This window comes from Monodelphis domestica, chromosome 2, assembly GCF_027887165.1.
Source record: "Monodelphis domestica isolate mMonDom1 chromosome 2, mMonDom1.pri, whole genome shotgun sequence".
NCBI lineage: Eukaryota > Metazoa > Chordata > Mammalia > Didelphimorphia > Didelphidae > Monodelphis > Monodelphis domestica.
Genome location: NC_077228.1, coordinates 192,282,954 through 192,307,205, shown reverse-complemented (window position 1 = coordinate 192,307,205; position 24,252 = coordinate 192,282,954). Strand labels below are relative to the sequence as shown.

Here is a 24,252-nt window from a genome sequence, read left to right as displayed (position 1 = left end):
GTGAGTGGGAAAGTTCTGGGCTTGGCTTGTAGCTATGGTTTTACTGGGAATTATGTACCTAAGTAAAAGTTAACTCATGGTAGTCTTTTGGGGTTGGGTTTGAGGGTTTGATCTTTTGGTGATGTTTTGGAGAAATAAAGTGTAGGTATTTTGCTCTTGTATTATTCCTTCTGAGGTTAGGGGGAATAGCAATCATGTCAACTCCATAGGTAAGGAATGTTAATGAGAGAAGTCGTGCAAGGGGGACTGAGTGAGCAATCACATCTTACTGAGGGCTACTCTGTGGCCTCCTTAGCTACCACGAGTAACCTTGTCAAGACATCATGGCCTGATGGCTACCAGCAATTAGATATTTGCTAATTTTTTTTTTAACCCTCACCTCTGCCTAAGAATCAATACTATGTATTGGTTCTAAAGCAGAAGAGTGGTAAGGGCTAGGCAATGGGGGTTAAGTGACTTGCCCAGGGTCACACAGCTAGGAAGTGTCTAAGGCCAAATTTGAACACAGGACCTCCCTTCTTTAGGCCTGGTTCTCAATCCACTAAGTCACCTGGCTGCCCCTGATCTTTGCTAATTTCAAAGTACTTTCATGTACGATCTCACCTGATGTCCCTCAAACGATGAGGTAAGTAAGGCAACTATTTAATAAATGGGGAAACTAAAGCCCAGAGACTTGATCTAGCATTGTTCACACCTAGCAAATAAGTAGCAAAAACTCAGATGGGTAAATCTGTCTTCCCTCTACATCACAGTTCTTAGTTCTGTTCTCACTTTGCCTACACATTGTCTCGCAGGGATAATTCAGGCCAGAAGCTGCCACCCTCTGTCTAATATGCTTTAGTCCATTCCCTCTTTTTAGGAGCATAGATTTAGAGAGATGAGACCTTAGAAATCTAGTCCTCCAAGAATCTCGACGTTTTTAGACCAACAGATATAAAAACACTTGAATACTAAAAACTGGTATTTATGAAAAATTGTATTTGTGATACACACAGAAGATCAATCCCCACTACTATTGCTGGTATTAGTGGAGCAGGCAGAGGAGAACTAGAATTCCTGGTGGATGAAACTAGAAGGGTAGGGAAGAGATCTGTGATGCCTGATGCTTGTGAAGGGAGCTCTAGGCCATTAGAAAAATATCCACCCTTTGGGCTGAGGTAGGAGAGCATGGTGACTCTAAGGGTAGGGTAGGGCTGGTGGAGAAAGAGTTGGGGTGAAGGGAAGTATCCAGGTGTTAGAAGACCCTGAGGGGTAGGAGGAAGAGCTCCTCACCCTAAAATGACTCAGACCAGTAGCTCCTTCCATCATCCTCCAAACAGGTTAAACAGGTCTATTACATAGGTGAGTGCCCTACTAGAAGCAAATGGCAGCTGTAACCAGTAAGTCGGGGGAGATCCCCATATCTATTTCCCTCACTCCCAGATTTTCCTCTTCTCCTAAACTCTGGATTAGGGTATTCTCTTGTGTCTACGACTCTCCCTCCACACCAAGCCAGAGACTTCCTCCTCCATTCCAGCTGTCTCCCATGCTGTGTCTGCTGCCTTGCTCATTATCCCAACTGGGTATGGTAAAAATAACACCCTCTCTGGAATTAGAAGAAATCCTAGTTGCTATTCCACATTCCCATGTGATAGATCATTCAGAGCCCATGGGTTCAATCAAACAGTTCTTTTATTTAAAAATATATATTCCAACACTTCCCTACTTGTAAGTTCTTTTCAAGGCAGTTAAAAAAGTAAAAATTGCCAGCTAGGTTAAAAGCACTTGGCAAAGAGGTTCCCTGTAGTCTCAAGAGCTCTCTAACACAGTCCTAAATATTGTTTTATCGTGTTTGTGGGTGGCTAGATGGCTGCAGTAGATAGAGTGCCAGGTGCCAGCCCTGAAGTCAGGAAGTCCCATCTTCCTAAGTTCAAATCTGTCTCAAATATTTACTAGCAGCGTGTCCCTGGGCAAGACATTTAACCTTGTTTATCTCAGTTTACTTATCTGTCAAATGAGCTACAGAAGGAAATGGCAAATTGCTCCAGCATTGTGGGCACAACTAAAAAGACTGAACAACAATAAATATTCTTGTCCAAAAGGCTCACAACTGGGTCCCAGATCAATACATTTGGGGGGCAAAGTTAGCCCAAATTGCCCTAGGTATGCTCTATAATAGTGATGGCAAACCTTTTAGAGACCATGTGCCGTGCCTTGCCCCTCCACCGAGTGCTGGGCACGCCCCATCCCTCTTTACCCCACATAGGGGAGGGAAAAAGCACTACCATTGGGCTGCTGGGTGGGTGAAGTGAGGAATGTCCCCAGAGAGTGTAGAGATGGGGAGGGGAGTGGCTTGACCACTCAGCTCCCCTCCAGCTCTGCTGCCTGTGAAGAGCTCACCTTACCCACTGTGAGCTCCCATTAGGCTATTGGGCAGAGGGGAGTGTGTGTGAAAAAATGTTGTCAGGCACAGTGGAGAGGGGAAGGGAGTGGTCCCTCTGCCTTTCTAGTAACAAATGCTGGGGCGGAGTGGTTCAGCAAACATACCCACATAGAGCACTCTTTGGCATCCAAGCCATAGGTTTGCCATCACTGCTCTATAACTTTCTTATCCAATATAGTGCCTGCTAGTATTGTAGGAGTCTGGGAATTCCACCAGTATCCCAATTCTACCAGTATCCTGGCCCACAACATAGGACTTGGTTTCAAATCTTTTATACTACCTGTGTGATGGTTAAATCACTTAAACTCTCTGGGTCTCAGTTTCCTCATCAGTAAAATAAAGAATGAGATGGCCTCTGAGGTTTCTTTCATGTCAACATTTTATGATCCAGGCATACTGCTTCTACAGCCCTTAGACCTAGTATTCCTCTATATGGGATAAATGAAATAGAATAAACTCACTCATAAAACAGAAGAGATTAACAGAATGGATTAAGAAGAAAAATCCAAAATATGTTATTGACAAGCAACATAGTCAAAATGAGGAACTGGAGCAGAATCTATTATACTTCAGGTGACTTTAGAACTCAGGGGAAACAATCACAATTTAAGATAAAGCAAAGGTAAACTAGAAGTGATTTAAAAGAGATAAGCAGGGAACTTCCATTATGCTTGAAGGCATCATAAATCACAAATCAACATCAGTACTTAATATATATTCACCAAATAGCACAGCATCTAAATATTTAAAGGAAGTTAATTGAATTGCATGGAGTAATAGTAAAATTATAACAGGGGGAGCCTCAATATAACCTGTTCAGACCTTTATAAATCTGACTAAAAAATAAACAAGAAATAAATTAAGGATTTTAATGGAATGTTAGAAAAATTGAAGAGGACACAATTTTGGTGATTTCTAAATGGGAACAGAAAGTTTACACACTTCTTAGCCATTAATGGCACCTTAGCCAAAACTGACCATATTGGGGGCATAAAAACTTCATCCCAAATGTGGAAAAACAGAAAGAGCAAACACATAATTTATCATAATGCAATAAAATTATATTCAACAAGTTCTTTGAATGAAGAGTTAAAAATTAATTGGCCACAAAAAAAGAAATGAGGGGCTGAAGAAGAAATTATAGAAGCAAAAGAAAATGTCATCACAGAACTTGATACTGAGACAATATACTAAAACTTGTGAAATACAGTTAAAGTAGTCCTTAGAAGAAAATGTGTCTCTAAATGCTTTCATCAACAAAAAGATCAAATTAATGAATAGGGCATTTGTAGGAACTTTACTTTTGTAGGTACTATAATTGGTCCAGCCATTCTGGAGAAAAATTCAGAACTATGCCCCCAATGTCACTAAACTGTTGCATTCTCTTTTACCCAGAGATACAACTACTAGTCACATCACCAAAGGAATTTTAGAAAGTGAAAAAGGACTCATCCATGTAAAAATATTTGTAGCAGTTCACTTTGTAAAACCAAAAAATTAGAAACTCAGAGGATGCCTATCTATAGGGGAATGGCTAAACAAATTATGGCATTTAGATATGGTGTATGGGCATGTAATATTATTGCATCAAAAGAAATGACGGAATGGATAATTTTAGAGAAAACTAGGAAAATCTGTTTGAACTGACTTCAGAGTAAAGTAAGCAGAACTAAGAGAACAAGTTATATGACAACAACAACCACCACCACAAAAAAGAATAAACAAACAGGAAAAACAACAGGCCTTTCCCTGAGAATTAAGGGTAAATGTCATAATATAGAAGACAAAATAGCCCGGCTTCTTGTTACAAAGCTGTAATCCTAGCTACCAGGGAGGCTGAGGCAGTTGGATCTCTTGAGCTCAGAATCTTAGCTGAAGTAGGCTATGCTGATCAAATGTCTAAACTAAATTCAGTAATAATATGGTGACTCCCCTCCCCCCAAGAGAGGAGGGGCCCACCAGGCTGCCTAAGGAGGGGTGAAACTTTCCAGATTGGAAAGGGAACCAGATCCAGATCAAAGATCAAAGAGTAGAATCAAGGTTGTGAGTAGCCACTGCACTTGTAACCTAGGAAATATATGGAGTGGAAGGAAGGAAGGAAGGAAGGAAGGAAGGAAGGTAGGAAGGAAGGAAGGAAGGAAGGAAGGAAGGAAGGAAGGAAGGAGGTAGGGAGAAAGAAAGAAAGAAAGAAAGAAAGAAAGAAAGAAAGAAAGAAAGAAAGAAAGAAAGAAAGAAAGAAAGAAAGAAAGAAAGAAAGAAAGAAAGAAAGAAAGAAAGAAAGAAAGAAAGAAAGAAAGAAAGAAAGAAAGAAAGAAAGAAAGAAAGAAAGAAAGAAAGGAAGGAAGGAAGGAAGGAAGGAAGGAAGGAAGGAAGGAAGGAAGGAAGGAAAGAGAAAGAGAGAAATAAAGAGAGAGAGGAGGAGGAAAAAGAAAGCAAGCAAGAAGGAAAGAAAAGTCTTAAGTGCCTGAGATGGTTAAGTTTATAAAGATATTGAATTATTTTTTTTGTTTTTTTTCCCTCATCTCACCCTGTCTGACCCTCTCTTAAGAGAATTCCTACTCTTGAATTCTCCTTTTCCAGGCTTTGCTCCAGGTTATGCCTCACCCCACCCCCCAAATCCACAGCCATCAGTTTGTCATTAGGGACAAAAGATCCTTGAAGAACTACTAGAAATGGGGGCAGCTAGGTGGTTCAGTGGATAGAGAGTCAGGCCCAGAGCTGTGAGGTCCTGGGTTCAAATTTGACCTCTGACACTTCCTAGCTGTGTGACTCTGGGCAAGTCACTTAACCCCCATTATCTAGCTTATAGTGCTCTTCTGTCTTGGGACCAATGCTCAGTATTGATTCTAAGATGGAAGGTAAGGGTTTAAAAAAACAAACTTCTAGAGATCTGGGTTAGGAAGGATCATTCTTAATGATGTATTAATATGTCAAACAGGATGGAAGGCATCCCTCAGTGGATGAGAGGCAAAGAAGATTAAAAAAGAAAACCAAACAAGAAGAAACGACATCTTTGCAGCATCCTTAACCATCATTGACCTTGCAAGTTTCTGATGGTGAAAGATGATGTCGATATTGTCTCTAGAATGGAGAAGGGAGGGAAGGAGTTACCTGGGAATTTTAATAGAACAAATAAAGAAATGAAATGAAATAAGGATGACGTAAGGAGTGGATGGATGGTCATTTAAAGGCGGCTTCTGAGGGGTTGTGATGGTGATGATGGCGGCTCAGGGCCTGTTAGAAGGACCTATGCTTTATTTAGAGAGTCTGTCTGGCCTCTGGAAAGTGTAATTGATGTCATGCACGGGTTGTCCCTGGCAGCTGTTGCTGTAAACTGAGCTGTGAAGTAATAATTTATGTCCATATTCTTGGACACTCCAAACCTTCTGCCAGCCTGGCAGGCCTACACTGCCTGAAGTAACAAAGGAGCAAGCTGCTCAAGCTGAGTAATCACAAGCATGCCCACATTGGACGCAGAACCATGGGAAACAGCTTGAACACAAATTAGTACATCAAAAATATATTTTGTCGTTCAGTCATTTTCAGTTGAGTTTGACTCTTGGTGACCCCATTTGGGGTCTTCTTGGCAAAGATGCAGGAATGGTTTGCCATTTCCTTCTCTAGTTGGACAAAGGTAATTTTGGTAAAGGAGGGAAATCAGTTCCATGGGAGGCTTTCTGTGGGGTGGTGGCACTTGACAGGAGATTTGAAGGAAGTTATGTAAGAGAGCCTCCTAGTTATGGGGCACAGCCTATTCAGAGGCTTGGAGGGGGCAAAATGACATGTCATAGGAGAATTTCAAATAGCCCTCTTTGACTGGTCTAGAGTAATAATAATAAATAATAACAACAATACTAAAGCTTGGAAAGGTGGGCTGGAGCTAGACTTTGAAGAGCTTTAATCACCACACAGACAAGCATTTTATTTGTAAGGCCATCGGGAGTCACTGAAACTTCTTGAGTCAGAGAATGGTCAAACCTATGTTTTAGGAATTTCACTTTGGTCCCATGTGAAGAATGACTCAGAGAGGAGAGACACTGGGTGGCACAGAGTGTCACTGGGTGACCCAGAGACTGATTAAGAGGTTATTACAATGGTCCAGGCAAGAGACAATGGTTTGAATCCTGATAGTAGTCTTTTGGGTAGCTAGGTAACATGGTGGATAGACCAGAAGTCCAAATCTGGGCTGGGTGACCCTGGGCAAGTCACTTAACCCCCATTGCCTAGCCCTTACCATTCTTCTGCCCTGGAACCAAAACACAGTATTGATTCTAAGATGGAGGGTAAGGATTTAAGGGGGGGAGGGGGGAGAACATAAGCTCTTTGAGAGCAAGCAAGAACGGACTTTGATTTCATATTTGTCTCTCCATCTCTTAACCTAAGGTTTGGCATATAGTAAGTGCTTAATAAATGCTTTTCAGGAATTCATTTAATTCTTTATTGTATTTTTTTAAGCCCTTGCTTTCTGTCTTAGAATCATTATTAAATGGTTAACTAGGTGGCTCAGTGGATAGAGAGTCAGGCCTGGAGATAGGAAATCCTGGGGTCAAGTTTGGCCTCAGATACTTCCTGGCTGTGTGACCTTGGGCAAGTCACTGAACCCCCATTGCCTAATCCTTGTCCCTCTTCTGCCTTGGAACTGATACTTGGTAATGATTTTAAGACAGAAAGTAAGGGTTTTTCCCAGTAGAATTGTGCATTGACTATGGGAGGGGGGTCAGGAGGAGAAGGAAAGAACATGAATCATGTAACCATGGAAAAAAATTCTAAATTAATTAATAAAAATTTCCAGATTAAAAAAAAAAGAAAGTAAGGGTTTGGGTTTTTGTTTTTTAAAGAATTGAGACTATTAGTTCCAAGACAAAAGGGTTGTCAGACAAGAAGGACATAAAGGGACAAGAGTCAGGCAATTGTGTGTCTCCAGGCCTTGCTCTATCCACTGGGCCACCTAGCTGCCTGAGATTATTGTGTCCTAAAAGAATTTTGTTATTAAAAAGATGGACCCTTGTTTCAGGAAGAATCTTAAAGCAACAAAGGTATTATACATTTTCCCCAAACCAATACAGATTACTGTCTCTCTCCTGTTTAATTCTGGGATCAGTTCATTGTCCATGTGCAATATGTATCCCAGATATATTCCTCCATCCATATGCATATTTTTGTTGTTCAGTTATTTTAGTTGTGTCTGATTTTTGTGGCCCCATTTGGGATTTTCTTGGCAAAGATACTGGAATGATTTGCCATTTCCTTCTCTGGTGCCTTTTACAGCTGAAGAAATAGGAGGCCGAGGCCAAGTGACTTGCCCAGGGTCACACAGCTAGTAAATATCCGAGGTTGCATTTGAACTCTGGTCTTCCTTGTCTCCGAGGTATCCTGTACATAGCTTGCTGTAGATGCTTGCATGTTGCCTCCATTAGATTGAGCTCCTTGATGGCAAGGGATCATGTAATTACCTCTTTCTATGCCTGTCACTCAGTAAATTACTGAGCACAGAGTGGGCACTTATTAATGCTTATTGACTAATTGATATAAAAATATTAGTCGTTAATATGCAGATAAAGCAGCACCTGGATTCTCCTTGGATTTAGAGACGTTGGATTTAGAGAAGATCTGAGTTCGAATCCCATTCCTGCCTCTTGCTACCTGTGTAACCTTGGACTAATGTTTTGTAGTGAGAGTTCTTTAAAAGACAAATGGGAGAGGGGGCTACCTTACCTCCAGGTTCCCGCCCGACCCCCCGAGTTCCTCCATCCGCCCGATGACGTAATCACGCATCCGGCTCGGAGCCCCGGGAAAGGGCGCCCTCACCCGGCACCTTGAGCCAGGAAATAATAGATGACAGCCGCTGCGGAGTTCCTGGATTCACCGCTCCAATCTAACGGCTTCTACGTGGCGAGGTCCTGCTTGCCGGCAGGCTGAGCTGTCCCGATGGCGGGACGCTTAGGGCAGCTGTTGGGCCGGAGTGGAAGCTCGAAGAAGCTCTTGAAAACGTCAGCATCACGTCTCTCTGGTGAGGATGGAGTCTTCACTCTTCTGGTGTGGGCAGTTGCCATGGAGGCTGCGGTTGTCATAGCGACGTTGGCGCCTGGGTAGACCCGCGAGCTCGAGCGCGAGCGCGAGCCTGAGCCCGCGCGCCCTCTCCGGCTTCTGGGCTTGGAGGGTTTTATATTGTGCTCTAGATCTTGGAAACTAGTGAACTAGTGCGTGGCCTGGAAAGGTCAGCATTAGAAGGGTGAGGAACCCATGAAGCCTCACAAGAAGGAACAGCGGAGCAAAACTTACTCGGGTAATACCTGGGATCCTCTTGTTGACGTGGGTGCAGGTTTAACCTGGAGATGCACGTCCTGGGAGCCTGGGGTTGAAGCTGCAGGTGCCGGGAGTGACCGAGACGAGGATACAAATATTGGAGGAAGGGTCCATGTAGTGGGTGCTTGAGATAAGAGTGGAACAAGAGCTGTAGGTTTCTGAGCTGAGATAACCCGTGCTGTGTGCCCGAGATTGAGGGTGCAGATGAGGTCTGAGATGGGGGTGCATAGGTCTGAGATTAGGGGTACGGGTGATATGGATGCTTGGCATGGTTGTACATGCTGGAGGGTTCATGCTGGGTGCATGAGATTGGTGGTGCAATTGCTGTGGGTTTCTAGGAGAACCCCTGCTGTGTGTCTGAGATTGGGGGTACAGATTCTGGGGAGCGTCTGAGATAGGGATATACTTTCTAGGAGGGTCCTGAGATTGAGGGGTTAGATACTGTGGATTTCTGAGCTTTGTATATACATGCCTGGTTCCTGAGATTAGAGGTTCAAGTCTATAAGCTTGGGGATGGAGAAGGGAGTCAAGATGGTAATATGCACAATAGGAAGCCTAAATTTGGGGATAGGATTTCTGTATTAGCTTAAGAAAAATGCATGTCGGTTCTGTTAGTAAACGAGGTAGAGAGAGTTTGGAAACCTGAGGTTAGAGGCTTAAGGACTAAAGTTGGGGGGTTACAGGTACTGAGGGTTTGCTGAGATTAGGAGGCACTGTTCTGGGTGGGTGCTAGTGTTGTTTTGGAGATGTTTGTAGTTAGTTTGTAGGTATGATATTGGAGAGAATACTGGGGAATGTGAGATGGGAAGGTTGCAAGAACTCAGAGGGAGTCTGAAATATATCATATACATAGACTTTTCCCTCCCCCCTGCTGAAAATCCATATTCTTAGGGGGAGGAGAGGGATACATGATGGCATCCGATTAAGCCACTTGCCCAAGGTCACAGCTAGGAAGTATCTGGGGCTTTCAATCCACTGAGCTACCCAGCTGCCCCCTCTCCTATATAGATTTGGAAAAGTTGTGATGTTATATTCTAAGATTGTTCTGAATTTTAATTTTTTTATTTTCTGAATTTTAATTTTAATTCTAGTTCTAAATTCTAATTTTGAAGTATTAAGTCTTATTCTGAAGTTATTTATCTATTTATGGCAATGATAACTTACTTTGTTAAATTTATTGTTATCAATTGGATTTTTTAAAGGAGAAAATTAAAGCAATCTATTTAAACCTCCTTGTTTGTTTAAAATACATAATATCAGTTGAAATTTTTACCTCCTTTTTTCCATTACTCCTTGCAAAAGGGGAAGGTGGGATTTCCTTGACTCGGTTTCTCCCATTGTGAATAGGGATGTTTAAATCTTGTGCTTGGCTTTGGCACCCTAAAAATGGAGATTTGTTCAAAACTTGACTGTGTCTCTTATATGAGGACAAACAGAGCATTCTGTGCTGGAAGGATCTGCTTTGAAGCTGTGTGCATTTTGTCCCTGCCTTTTCCTCTTCTTCCAAATTCCTCTTAAAAAGAGCATTTGAAACATATAAACATATATTAAATCTTTATCTGATAGGCTAAAGCTGAAATAGCTAAGCTATTGGTGTGTAACACCAAAGATATTTGACATAAAATTGTGATTCTTTTTATACCCATATAGATAAATATTTTGCCTTATTATCTGTCATTAATTATTTAAAATCCTTCAAGTATCTCAGAGCAGTACAATTAGGCAATGATTTGGGAACATCTAAACCAGGATATAATTACACTGTTTCATAAGATTATAAAAGCAGCATTTTTTGTTTGTTTTTAATTAGAAGTCTTGAGTGCCATCATTTATCTTGGAGAAAAATGATTTGGGTTCTATCTTTTGTTATTTCTAAGTAACATCTTGACTTGTTATTTGTTATAATATTAACGTGTGTATGGTTATATTCTGTAATGCAGGTAGATTACACAAGGGTATGAAGAAAATCTGAGAGCATTACTCTATATAAGCATATTGTCTAGCTTATTTGAGCATGGTTAGAAACTGGTTATGTTTGAGTATAGTTAACTTGTTTGATACAATATAACATAATTTGTCTAGCTTTTTATGGATCTCTTCCTAAGTCTTTTGTTATAATAGAAAAGTAAAACATCTTTTTATTGAATTAATGTATATTATCTGGCTTAGGCATATAAATCACACTTGTAGAGGACAACTAGATGGCTCAGTGGATTAAGAGTCAGGCCTAGAGATGGGAGGTCCTAGGTTCAAATTTGGCCTCAGACACTTCCTAGCTATGTGACCCTGTGCAAGTCACTTCACCCCCATTGCCTAGCCCTTATTGCTCTTCTGCCTTGGAACCAATACTTATTATTGATTCTAAGGTGGAAGGTAAGGATTTTTATCTAATGATCTTGAAGAAGGATAAGATTCTCTGCAGAATCCCATTCATTAGATTTGGAGAAGATTAAAGGAAATAATAATAAACAACATATAACATATAAGTGAGATAATAATTGAAGTGAAAATTTTTGAAGGAAGTTTAAAAGATCAGTTGATTGTATATACATGTCAAATATTTCTAATTGTTTCTAAGTCATTGAGTTGAAAAAATTGGGTATATTTCAACTTTGTTCTTTTCCATTTGTTATTGGCAGTTTTCCAAAGCAGGCATTTGGTTCAGAGAGAAGTAAAAAAACAGCAAAAAGTATATGAAATATACATTCTGTAATGTAGAGGTTCATAATTTGATATCTTTTATATTAATAGAATTAGAATCCTAAAGTTGGAGATAGCTCACCACCTGACCTAACTATTGACAATGCAAAATGTCAGTGACTGGGTTAAATTGTATTAAGGTCTGTTTTTCAAGCAATTTTAGGGAAAGAAGTTATCAATGACCCTGGACCAGGATAAAGCAGAGATGCCTGAGGAAAAGCTCTGAGGACCTATCTGACTCCAGATAGCCCAAGAAGATGACAGCAATAGCAGATGATCACAGAAATCAGACTACTGTATTTTATTTTTTTTATGATTTTAATCATAATAATTTAATTAAGATTTCAATGTGTCCTTTGGACATAACAGGCTGGAGAGTAGGATTGGATTACCTGTCCCTTTCATGTCTTTCTCATGTGTCATTACAATTCTGTTTCTTTGTAAGACTTTAGAGGAGAGACCCCTAACGGCTACCTGTCAATGCATCCATCAGTCATTCTTGACATCATGTTGAGAAATATCCAAGCATCGTAGTTAGGCCCTCCTTGTAATGTACAGTCATCATATTCTGCATGCTTCATTGGGGAAACTGAAACCCAGTTTCCTCAAGAAGCATAGAGGAGATTGTGAGAATTTATTTTTCATATATGGTATTAATTCCCGTATATTAAGGAGAATTACTGTGTATTCCTCTGCCTGGATGTGGGTCAGAGATACCATATCCAGTCTTTTGCTTTTGGCATTTTCTTTGTCCTTTGGAATTTCAAGGAATACCTTTCTTTTTAATAGAATTTATTTAATAATTGAAGGGGACAAAGAATTTTTTCCTGGGTACATATTTTGCCTGGTATAGGTACGGGGAGGGGTGGATAGGTTGATGAACCATCTCTTGATTAACTGTCACCAATTAAAGATGTTTTGGGATGGTCAAGGGAAGGACTGAATATTGAACTCCTAAAAATCTATTTATTAGACTCCTTCAGACAGCTCAGGTGATCCCTATTCATGAGAGTCAACCATGGAGACCTATATCACTTTATCAGTTTTGAAAATGGCCTACCCAATAAACCTAATAAAATTATGTTCTTACCCAAAAATCAATCTCTCAAGATAATCTCAAGACTATTTACCTATTAGGTAGTAGGAATACAAAGGCAAAAGTAAAAGTGTCTGCCCTCAAAATGTTTATACTTTGTTAGGGAAAATGATTGTACAATATTACACAAATAAGTACATAAAAAAATAAGGCTTTAGGGGGCAGCTGGATAGCTCAGTAAATTGAGAGCTAGCCCTAGAGACGGGAGGTCCCAAGTTCAAATCTGGCCTCAGACACTTCCCAGCTGTGTGACCCTGGGCAAGTCACTTGACCCCCATTGCCTAGCCCTTACCACTCTTCTGCCTTGGAGCCAATACACAGTATTGATTCCAAGACGGGAAGGTAAGGGTTTAAAAAAAATAAGGCTTTAAAGCTATGACTATGATGTATATTTATTAAAAACTAATTATCTGCTCACCAAATCCTGGTAGGGTTGTCCCTGTCAAATCCTAAACCCAAACACACTCTGGTGAACTTAGCAAGAAACTGAAAAAAACTAGAGTTTCTAAGGGTTAGAGGTGAGGAGGATGTTCCAGGCATGGAGAACAACTAGTATAAGACAACATGGAATGTTAGGTGGGAGGAAAAGCAAGAAAGTATTTGTCACACACTGCTTATGAACTCTTATTAAGTTGTCATTCAGTCATGTCATCTCTTCATGACCTCTTTGACAGATGAGGAAACTGAGGCAAGAAAGGTTAAGTGACTTGCCCAGAGTCCTAGCTAGTAAGTGTCTGAAGCTTGATTTGAACTTTGCACTGAGGAAGATGAATCTTCCTGACTCCAGGCCCTACCCTTGATCCACCATACCACCTAACTGTGGAGTTAGCCATTCACTGAAATTCCCAGGATTTTTTCCTTGCTATGTTTATCTTTCCCCCATGTGGACTGGCAGAGGGCAATAAGGAGTAGTAATAGGAATAGGACCCTCACACTATAAAACCTTGCATTTCTCACTAGTTAAACATCAACTGCAACACCTGTAGTTTCAGCATGAAATGTATATTGTTCATTTCTCCATTCTGGGTACCAGATTGGTAGCACTCCATGGAAGGCATCAGCTTTGAATGGCATCATTCTGTTTTATTAATTGATTATATTGTTCTTAGAAATAATTCAATACCTACAGAGGTCTTCCAGTGTACCATATCCCCTCCCCATGCTGTCACTCTGGAAGGGCATCAAAACCTCTCCCTGACAAATGATGGCAAGGTGGACATGGAGGAACACAGAACCTGTTCACTGAGGTCTCCAATCTTGCTCATGCTTCTTATTCCCTGTGACATACCTCCACCTGAGTTGGAAAGGGAAATGCTAAGCTACCAGACCCCAATAAATATGCCAACCCTGATCCATAGAGGAAGGAAGCTTCTCTCCCCAGAGGAAGCTGCCACCCTATTGCAGAGCTGCTATTCCATACTATCAGCTCCAAAGAGGCTCCTCTACTAGCCCCTGGACTTATCCATCGGCTATAAGACTACTTGATTAGCTCCCAGACTGTTCCACAAGCTATTAGGCTATTATACCACCACGAACCATCTCTTCTTTAAATAACATTCTTTTCTTTCTTCTTGACTGAACGGAGTTTGAGTCTCCCATTCTTAGGGCAAGACACCACTACAAACGTGGGTACGTTTCTCCCACATCACCCCCAAAACTGCTTTTGACTTTATCATTTCTGTCAGTGGACCACCACTGATCTAGCCACACTTGCTTAAAACCTCAGTTTCCAACCACTTCACAAAATTCCTTCCCCCCCCATTTCGATTTCCTTCCCATGATTTTGTAAACTGTTTTTTTAGTTCTGCTTGATTTTTCTCAGCATGAGTCCATACAAATATCTCCAAGTTTTTCTCAGTTCTTCATACCTTATTTTGTAGCATAAAATAACATCTTATCATATTTATATATATATATATATTATGTATTGATATATATTCATTGGGGTCTGGTAGCTTAGCATTTCCCTTTCCAACTCAGGTGGAGGTATGTCACAGGGAATAAGAAGCATGAGCAAGATTGGAGACCTCAGTGAGCAGGTTCTGTGTTCCTCCATGTCCACCTTGTCATCATTTGTCAGGGAGAGGTCTTAATGCCCTTCCAGAGTGACAGTATGGGGAGGGGATATGGTACATTGGAAGACCTCTAAACTAGGTGGCTCAGTGGATAGAGCACCGTGCCTGGAATTAGGAAGACTTGAACTCAGATCCAGCCTCAGATATTTACTAGCTGTGTGACCTTGGGCAAACCACTTCGTTTTGTTTGTCTCTGTTTCCTCATCTGTAAAATGAGCTAGAAAAGGAAATGGTAAAACAGTATATTTTGCTAAGAAAACTCCAAATGGAGTCAGGACATGATTGAACAACAACTACAACATTTACATATTAATACTGCAACAGATTTATTAAATAGCAACTATGTGTAATTCACTAATGTGCTAGGCTTTGGGGATACAAGGACAAAACAAAGAATAATCCCTACCCTTCATGCCTTTATTCCCATGGCTGTGTTCCTCATGCTTCCAGACTTTTCAAACATGCCACAAAAACCTCTGCCATCCTGGATCTTCATTCTACCCTCAGACTTCACATATTAAAGTACTATTGGCCCCTGTAGTTTCTTCCTTTAATAGACTGGTTCCTCCCAGAAACTACTTCTTAAAAAAGATACTGAGGCCAGATAGGTCTTCATTCCTCTCCAGTTTGTACCCCTGACTCTGACTTTCTACCAGGCCCTTCTCCCACTCTCATCTCTAATTCCCCATGCATTCAACTTCCTTTTATATCTTGCCTCCCCTCATTAGAGTGTAAGCTTCTTGAGGGGAACAACTATCTTTTTTGTCTTCATGCATTGGTATTTTTAGCACTTAGCAAAGTGCCAGGCACATAGTCTAAATGCTTTTTTAAATGCTGGTTGATTTGACTTGACCTACCCTCAAGGGGCTTACATTCCACTTAATTCCATCCTATTAAATTCAGCACATCAATACATTTTGGTAGGCAATTTTGTCATCCAATGTATTAACCATCCATCTTCACTTCACACCATCTGCTATATGAATAAACATGTTGCCTATGTCTTCATCCAACTTACTGTTAAATTTTTTTGGGAAAAAAACACATATATTTTGTTCTGTGTAGTACTCAACTTAGCAGTTCCGTCTTAACAGTTCCATCTGGGCATGCATCTCCTTCTCCCTCCATTTTTAGTTTAAAGCTCTCTTGATCACATCAGCAATATTCTGGGTAAAAACTTTCTAGTACTCACTCAGACATACTATGACCGTAGCCAAATGCAGACAGGAACAATTGAAGGTCCGAGAGAGAGAGAGAGAGAGAGAGAGAGAGAGAGAGAGAGAGAGAGAGAGAGAGAGAGAGATGTTTCCAGTTATGAATTTAGAAAACTAATCAGGCTTTGGTTTATAAGGTTGATATGAGAGAGACTAATTGGAGGGAGACCGTTGCCAAAGATAATAAGATATGAATGAGATTAGTGGATGAAAATAGAAATAAAAATTTACATTCATGTACCTCATTGAGGTTTGAAAAATGTTTCACATTCAATATTTCCTTTTATCCCTCATTTTACAGATGAAAAAAACTCACTCAGAGAGGCCAGGTTGCCCAGGAACATACAAATAAAAATAGTCTGAAAACCTATTTTATTTTTTCCTAATTACATGTAAAAATAATTTTTAACATTCGTTTCTAAAAATTTTGAATTCCAAATCCTCTCCCTCTTTCTCTCCTCCTCCTTCATTGAGAAGTCAAGCAATTTGATGATATAGGTTATACCTGGCCAGTCATGCAAGACATATTTCCATACTGTGTTAAAGGAAACACAGACCAAAAAACCCCAACAACAAATCATAAAACCCATATAAAAATAATGAATGGGAAAAAAATAGTATGCTTCAATCTATATTCAGACTCCAGTTATTTCTCTGGAGGTGGATAGCATTTTTCATTATGAGTCCTTTAGAATTATCTTGGATTGTTGTATTGCCAAGGATAATATAGTCATTTCTGACTGATTATATATATACATATGTGTGTATATATATATATATATATGTATATATGTGTAAAATATTGCTGTTACTGTATAAAATGTTCTGGTTCTACTCACTTCCCTTTGTATCCCAAATGGAAGGCATTTTTCAACCTGAGTCCTTTGGAATTGTCTTAGATCATTATATGGCTGAGAATAGATAAGTCATTCGCAGTTCTTTGTCATGTAATCTTGCTGTTGCTGTATACAATGTTCTCCTGGTTCTGTTCACTTCACTCTGATCAGTTCATGTGTCTTTCATGATTTTCTGAAATCATCCTGCTTACTATTTCATATAGCATAATAGTATTCTGTTATAATCATATACCACAACTTGTTCAACCTCTCATCGACTGATGGACATCCCCTCACTTTCAAATTTTTTGCCACCATAAAAGCTGCTATAAATATTTTTTGTATTAATAGGTCCTTTTTCTTTTTATATTTTATTTCTTTGGCATATAGACCTAGCAAGAGTATTACTGGGTCAAAAGGTATGTATGGTTTTATATCCTTGTGGACATAGTTCCAAAATGCTCTCCAGGTTGTTGAATCAGTTCACAATTGATTCCCTCAACTCCCTCAGCAGTGCATTAATTTTTCAGTTTTCCCACATTCCCTCCAACTTTTGTCATTTTCACTGTTAGTCATAATAGTCAAGCTGAGAGGTGTAAGGTGGTCCTTAGAATTGTTCTAATGTTTATTTCTTTAATTAATAGTGATTTAGATAGTTTTTCACATTAACTATACTTTTGACTACTTTATCTGAAAACTGCCTGTTCATATCCTTTGACAGTTGAGGAATGACTTGTATTCTTATACATTTTGCTCATTTCCCTGTGTATTTGGGAAATGAGGCCTTTATTAGAGAAATGTGTTATATTATTTTTCATTTTAATAATTACTGTGAATGTACCCTCCATCCTATTTCCCCTATTTATCCTGTTTTCTCTCTTCTTTCACCCTGTCCATCTTCAAAAGTATTTTGCTTCTGACCATAGCCTCCCTCAATTTACCCTCCCTTCTATTACACTCCACCCCTTTTTCTCTTATCCCCTTAACCTCCTACTTTCCTGTATGGTAAGATAGATTTCAACTGAGTATATATGCTCTTCCCTCTTTGAGCCAACTCTGATGAGATTAAGATGCAAGCACTGCCTTTCTCTTATCCTCCATCTTCCCCTCCACTCTAAAAACTTTCATGCCTTTTATTTGAGATAATTTATCCCCTTCTACCCTTCTCTTCCCTCTTTTCCCAGTGCATTCTTCTTGCTCATTCCTTAATTTTATTTTTGTTTTTGAATATCAACCAATCATGTTCAATTCATACCCTTGTCCTCTGTCTATATGTAATCCTTCTAGTTGCCATAGAAATGATAATGTTCTAGGAGGATCAAGTATCCTCTTCTCATGAAAGGTTGTAAAGAGTTTAACTATATTGAATCCCTTATTATTCCCTTTCCTGGTTGCCTTTTTATGCTTCTCTTGAGTCTTGTATTTAAGAGCCAGATTTTATGTTCAGCTCTGATTTTTTCATCAGGAATGTTTGAAAACCCTCAGTTTCATTGAATGCCCATTTTCTCCTCTGAAGGATTATATTCAATTTTTCTGAGTAGGTAATTCTTGGTTGTAATCCTAGATCCTTTGCCCTCTGGAATATCATATTCCAGGTCCTCTGATCCTTGAATGTAGTAGCTACTAAATCTTGTGTTATCCTTACTTTGATTCCATGATATGCAATTGTCTCTTTTTGACTGCTTATAATATTTTCTCCTTGAGAGTTTTGGAATTTGACTATAATATTGCTAGGAGTTTTCATTTTGTGACCTCTTTGGAGGGGTGATTGGTGGATTCTTTCCATTTCTATTTTACCCTCTGGTTTTAGAATATCAGGGAAGTCTTCCTTGATAATCTATTGGAAGATGATATCTAGGCTCTTTATTTGATCATGACTTTCAGAATTCTTAAGAATTCTTAAATTATCTCTCCTGCTTCTATTTTCCAGGTGAGTTGTTTTTCTAGGTAGAAATTTCACATTTTCTCCTATTTCTTTTTCATTCTTTTGACTTTGATTTCTTTTGTTTCTTGAAATCTCGTGGAATCATTAGTTTCTATTTGTGCAGTTCTCATTTTTAAAAATGCTTATCTTCCATCTTAGAGTCAATACTGTGTATTTGTTTCAAGGCAGAAGATTTGCTTCAAGAAGTAAGGGTTAGATAATGGGGATTAAATTACTTTCCCAGGGGAAAAGCTAAAAAAAAAGCTAGAAAGTGTCTGAGGCCATTTTTGAACCCAGGACCTCCCATCTCAGGTCCTGGTTCTCAATCCACTGAGCCTCCTAGTCTCCCCAAGTTCTAATTTTTAAAGAATTATTTTCTTCAATGAACTTTTGTACCTTCTTTCCCATTTGACCAATTCTACCTTTTAAAGACTTTTTCTCTTCAGTGAATTTTTATATATCTTTCCTCATTTGACCAATTCTTTTTAAGGAATTTTTGTGACTGTTTTTTTTTAAGATATTATTTTCTTCAATATTTTTGTGCTACCTTTACCAAGTTGTCAATTCTTTTTTCAAAAATTTCCTGCATTACTCTCATTTCTTTTCCCAATATTTTTCTACTTCTCTTATTTGATTTTAAAAATTCTTTTTGAGCTCCTTTATTAATTCTGCTTGGGTTTGAGACCAATTGACATTTTTCTTAGAGACTTTGTTTACAGCAACATCGATTTTGTTGTCTTCTATGTTTATGTTTTGGTTTTCTATGTTGCCAAAATAACTTTTTATAACTTTTTTTGTTATTGGAAATTATTAATTGATTGTTTCATGATTTGTCCTCTAACCTATTTTGGAGAATCATATTATTTAATTTCCAATTGATTTTTTATTTGGCTCTCCATGTACCCTTACTGATCATTATTTTTATTGCCTTATGATCTGAAAAGGTTGCATTTATTATTTCTGCTTTTCTGTATTTGTATGCCATGTTTTTATGACCTAGTACATGATCAATCTTTGTGAATGTGCCATGTGTTGTTGAAAAGAAGGTGTATTCCTTTTTGTCCCTATTTATTTTTCTCCATATATCTATTAACTCTAATTTTTCTAAGATTTCACTTACCTCTTTTACCTCTTTCTTATTTATTTTTCGATTTGATTTATCTAAATTTGATAGTGGTTGGTTCAGGTCTCCCACTAGTATAGTTTTACTATATATATCCTCCTTCAATTCTCCTAGTTTCTCCACTAGAAATTTGGGTGCTATACTATTTGGTGCATACATGTTGATTAGTGATATTTCCTCATTGTCTATACTCCCTTTTATCAGGATGTATTTACCTTCCCTATCCCTTTTAATCAGATATATTTTTGCTTTGGCTTTGTCAGATATCATGATTGCAACTCCTGCCTTCTTTCTGTCAGTTGAGGCACAATAGGTCTTACTCCAACCTTTAATTCTGTCCTTGTGAGTATCTACCTACCTCAGGTATGTTTCTTGTAGGCAACATATGGTAGGATTTTGGATTCTAATCCACTCTCCTATTCATCTACATTTTATGGGTGAATTCATCCCATTCACGTTCAAATTTATGATTGTCACTTGTGAATTCCCTAGCATTTTTATATCCTACCCTAGTTCTGACTGTTCTTCTTTTGCTATATTCTTTTTAAACCAGTGGTTTACTTTTAATCAGTCCATCTAATCCCCCTCCCTTGATATGCTTCCCTTTCTGGCCCCTCCCTTTTGGATCCCTTCTTTTTTTTAAGTCTGTTAATTTCCCTCCCCCCTCTCCTTCCCTCCCTTTTTGTACTCCCTCCCCCCTACCCTTAGTTTTACCTTCTCCCTTACCCTGTTGAATAAGATAGAATTCAAGATCCCAATGGATCTAGGTGCTCTTCTCTCTCAGAGTTGATTTCACTGAGAGTAAGGTTTAAGTATTACCTATTAGCGCTCTCTTCCTCTCCTTCTTATAAGTGCTCTTCCCCTCCCCTTCCCATGTGTATCTTTGTCTGAAAAAGATTATTCTTTTTAATTTATTTCTATTTCTTCAAGTATCTCTTGGTACCATCATCGATTTCCCCCCCCTTTTCTTTTTTTCCCCATATCATCTTAATGCCCCAATCTTTCCCTATGCATGATTCTTCTAATTACTCTAGTAATGAATATAATTTTTGAGAGTTACAAATAACATTTTCCCCATATATTAATATATATAGTTTGATCTAATTGTAGCCCTTATAGAGGAGAGTTTGAATTAAAAAAAAACATTTTTCTCCTTTTCCCTTTCTTTCATATTTACCTTTTCATGTTTCTTTTGTTCTTTGTGTTTAGATATCAAACTTTCCACTGAGTAATAGTCTTTTCTTTACAAATACTTGGAAATCTTCTATTTTGTTGAATGCCCATACTTTCCCCTGGAAGTATATAGTCAGTTTTGATGGATAGGTGATTCTTGGTTGAAGACCCTATTCTCTTTCCTTTCTGAATATCGTGTTCCAGGCCTTGTGGTCCTTTATTGTGGAAGCTGCCAGATCTTATGTGATCCTGATTGGTGCTCCTTGGTATCTAAATTGTCTCTTTTTGGCTTCTTGTAAAACTTTCTCCTTAGCTTGGAAGCTCTTGAATTTGGCAATTATATTCCAGGGAGTTGTCTTTTGGGGATTTAGTATAGAGGGTATTCTATGAACTCTTTCAATGTCTATTTTGCCCCCTTGTTCAAGAACTTCAGGGCAATTTTCTTGGATTATTTCTTGTAGTATGGTGTAAAAATTTCTGTTTATTTCTGGTTTTTCAGGTAGACCAATGATTCTCAAATTGTCTCTCCTTCCTCTGTTTTCCTGATCTGTCACCTTGTCAGTGAGATATTTTATGTTTTCTTCTATTTTGTCAGTCTTTTGACTTTGCTTTATTAATTCTTGCTGTTTTGCAAGACCATTGTCTTCCAGTTGCCTAATTCTGGTCTTTAAAGACTGGTTTTCCTTTTCAGTTTGGTCTGCCCTGCTTTTTGTGGCTTCCAGCTGTTTCTCCAATTGGGAGTTCTTGTCTCTCAAACTGTTGATCTCTCTTTGAATTATTTCCCATTTTTCTTGACAGAAGGTTTCCATCTTTTGGATAAGCTCTAATTTGAATTCTTCCAGAGCTTGTGGACAATTTCCATTTTTTTGTGAAGGGTTTGATTTTGTTTGAATTTCATCCTCTTTTTCCTCTGTAGCCTGGGTTTTCCCTCTGTAAAAATTTTCAAGAGTCACTGTCTTCTTCCTGTTTTTCTTGGAGGGTTGGTCTTGGGCACAATGAGCCATCCCTTTGGTGGTTTTCCCCTTTTCTTTTTAGTCAGAAATCTGAGTGAGATGGGCAGGTTCTCAGTTTGTGGAGTTAAGGAGGGAGGCTTTTGCCTGAGGCAAGCTCTTGAATCTCCGCAGCCTCCACTGTTTGCTAGAGCTCCTGCTGTCTGCACTCTCTCCAGTGCACAGAGATTTCCTGTGGAACTGCTCTCAGGGGTAGTTCCCCAGCAGTCCTAGTCAGCTCCCAAGGACCTAGGGGTGCCCCTTGCTCACTCTAGAGGTGTCGTTCACTCACTCGCTATTTCTGGTGTGCGCTGGTTCTGACAAGGTGAGGGGGGGAAGGGTAGATCGGCTCACTTTGGTTGCAAGCTTTTTCTCCTTCTTATAGTGTGGAAATGCTCAAACCCCATGTACCTTCAATGCTACACCCTACTGTAGAGTCCCTCTGTTCGTCTGAAGATGGTTTTTATGTTCTTTTGGGGTAGTCTATTTCGTTGGGTGCTGGGGAGAGGAAGCAACTCGCATTTAGATTGTCGCCATGCTTACCCGGAAATTTTTTTTTTTTGGTTATTGGAGAAAAACTCTATTTCAAAGGGAGCAGTGTACACTAGCTAGGGCCACAGGGTGCAAAGAGATTCTGTTGTTGTTTGCTCACATTTTTCATCCCTTTTCTTAACTTTTAACTTTAAGAAACTGTTAAAATTGGGGTCTGTAACTGTGTTGAAGGGGGCACTGTCCCAAGCTTCAGATTCTTTGCATAGCTGCTTTCAGAGCTAGCTTGAGGAATCTATAAATTTTCCGTTCTTCTAAGGTGGTATGATCTAAAGAGAGGAAGGGAGGTATGTTTAATATCCTCCTGGTCTGTGCTCTGGTCTGTGAGTGGCCACAAGTACACTTCCCCACTCTAGTCCTGTGACCCTCTCACCTGTGGCCACACACTTGGGCATGTGAATGCTCCTCCTCACCCAGGAACTGTGATTCAATTCATTGCCCGGGATCCCCATTTGGGCAATGCAACAGAGTCCTGAACTCAGTGACAGAAAAGCGTCTTCCATAATTTCCTTCTGGCCCCCTTATGATCTGTGAGCTGGGAGCTCCAGAAATCATTGTTGCTGATTTATATCCCCACAATGCTTGCACTGGGTTACTGGGGTGGGCCCAGATTTGTGGTTTGCCCCAAGTGCATAGATATTCAAAGCTTTGGGATTAGTAGAGAAAAAGAAGAAAAGAATGTTGCTGCCAGAATGTTAGGGGATTTCTATATCAAAAAGTCAGGAAAAAGAAATAATAGAGGAGACAGAGAATTTGCTCCAGGGAGAACAAGGAGGGTTCTACCTCAGGGTAACCAGAGTGATTGTTTAGTTTGCAAGCATCACATGCTACAGTGAAGCTGAGAATTTCTGGGCCTTCATCTCCTCCTCTCATGCTTAGTTGTAAAGTGCTTTGTGATCAGATCAGCCAACTTGAGCTGCAATCTGCTAGGCCATTGGATTTAGTGATTAGAAAGTTGTTGTTGACCCTTGAGAGGGCCAAATTATAGTATGAGAGGAGTGAGTGGGAGGTGGAGTGAAAGCAGGGAGGCCTCTTACACCACACCAGGCAGGCTACTGTTATTAACATATGGAGGGTTTGTCCTTTCCTCCATAGAGCCCAAAACAATTTCCCTCTTTAGCAATTTGTATAAACGTTTAAAAACAGACCATCTCTTGCTTTCCAGATAAGAAACGAGGGAAAGTTGCAGAACTTATCACTCCTCCCATCCAGGAGGAACCTGAACCTGTCAGCAATGTCCTACAGGGTGATGATATCTTGGCTTTGGCCATTAAGCAGGAGGACTTACGGAAGGTAGGGATAACACTTGATGAACTTTTACTCTAGAGTTGGTAGAAACTTCTTCTGTTTTCATAGCCCATGTGGTGAGTGGCTCTTTTTAAAAAACTGAACCACATCCACAACCATCTTTGGCCCTTGTTCTAGTGACTCATCTACCTTAAGGGAAAGACTGATTGCACACAAGCACTCATCATATAGAAATCCAAAGGGGCCCCTGAATCATATATGTTGACATTTAAGATTCTTGTAAAATACTTCCTACGAAAGGAAAACAAAATGAAATTGCATGTGAGCAGACATCATATCAATGTAGGAACTGTCTTCTGAAGATCCAAATGCCGGAAAGATGCTCATTAATTTTCTCTATATTCTATATATATTTCTCTATATTCTCTATATATTCTATATATTTCTATATATTCTCTATATATTAATGGGCTTGAGAAATCAATCATCTCTATTGTTGTTATCTCTATTTCATAGATGGCAAATGCATTTAATAACTTGCACCAAATCACAGAGACTTAGGTTGATCCTCTCATTCCTCTCCTTGTATGCCATAGA

The 24,252-nt window shown here is 39.4% G+C and overlaps 1 protein-coding gene across 7 annotated transcripts in view; it reads left to right on the top strand.

The window, feature by feature from the left end:
• Window positions 1-8,217: 8,217 nt before the first annotated feature.
• MYCBPAP (MYCBP associated protein) overlaps window positions 8,218-24,252 on the top strand; it is a 46,693-nt gene continuing 30,658 nt past the window's right edge. Inside the window, exons 1-2 of one of the 7 annotated variants that reach the window (XM_007505755.3) lie at window positions 8,218-8,432; window positions 23,573-23,700. In XM_007505755.3, coding sequence (XP_007505817.1) covers window positions 8,351-8,432; window positions 23,573-23,700 — 210 coding nt within the window. In that variant the 5' untranslated portion in view covers window positions 8,218-8,350. Of the gene's footprint in view, window positions 8,433-8,491; window positions 8,709-23,572; window positions 23,701-24,252 lie in introns of those variants that run through there. The other 6 variants (XM_056816651.1, XM_056816650.1, XM_007505754.3 and 3 more) reach the window with 6 other exon arrangements.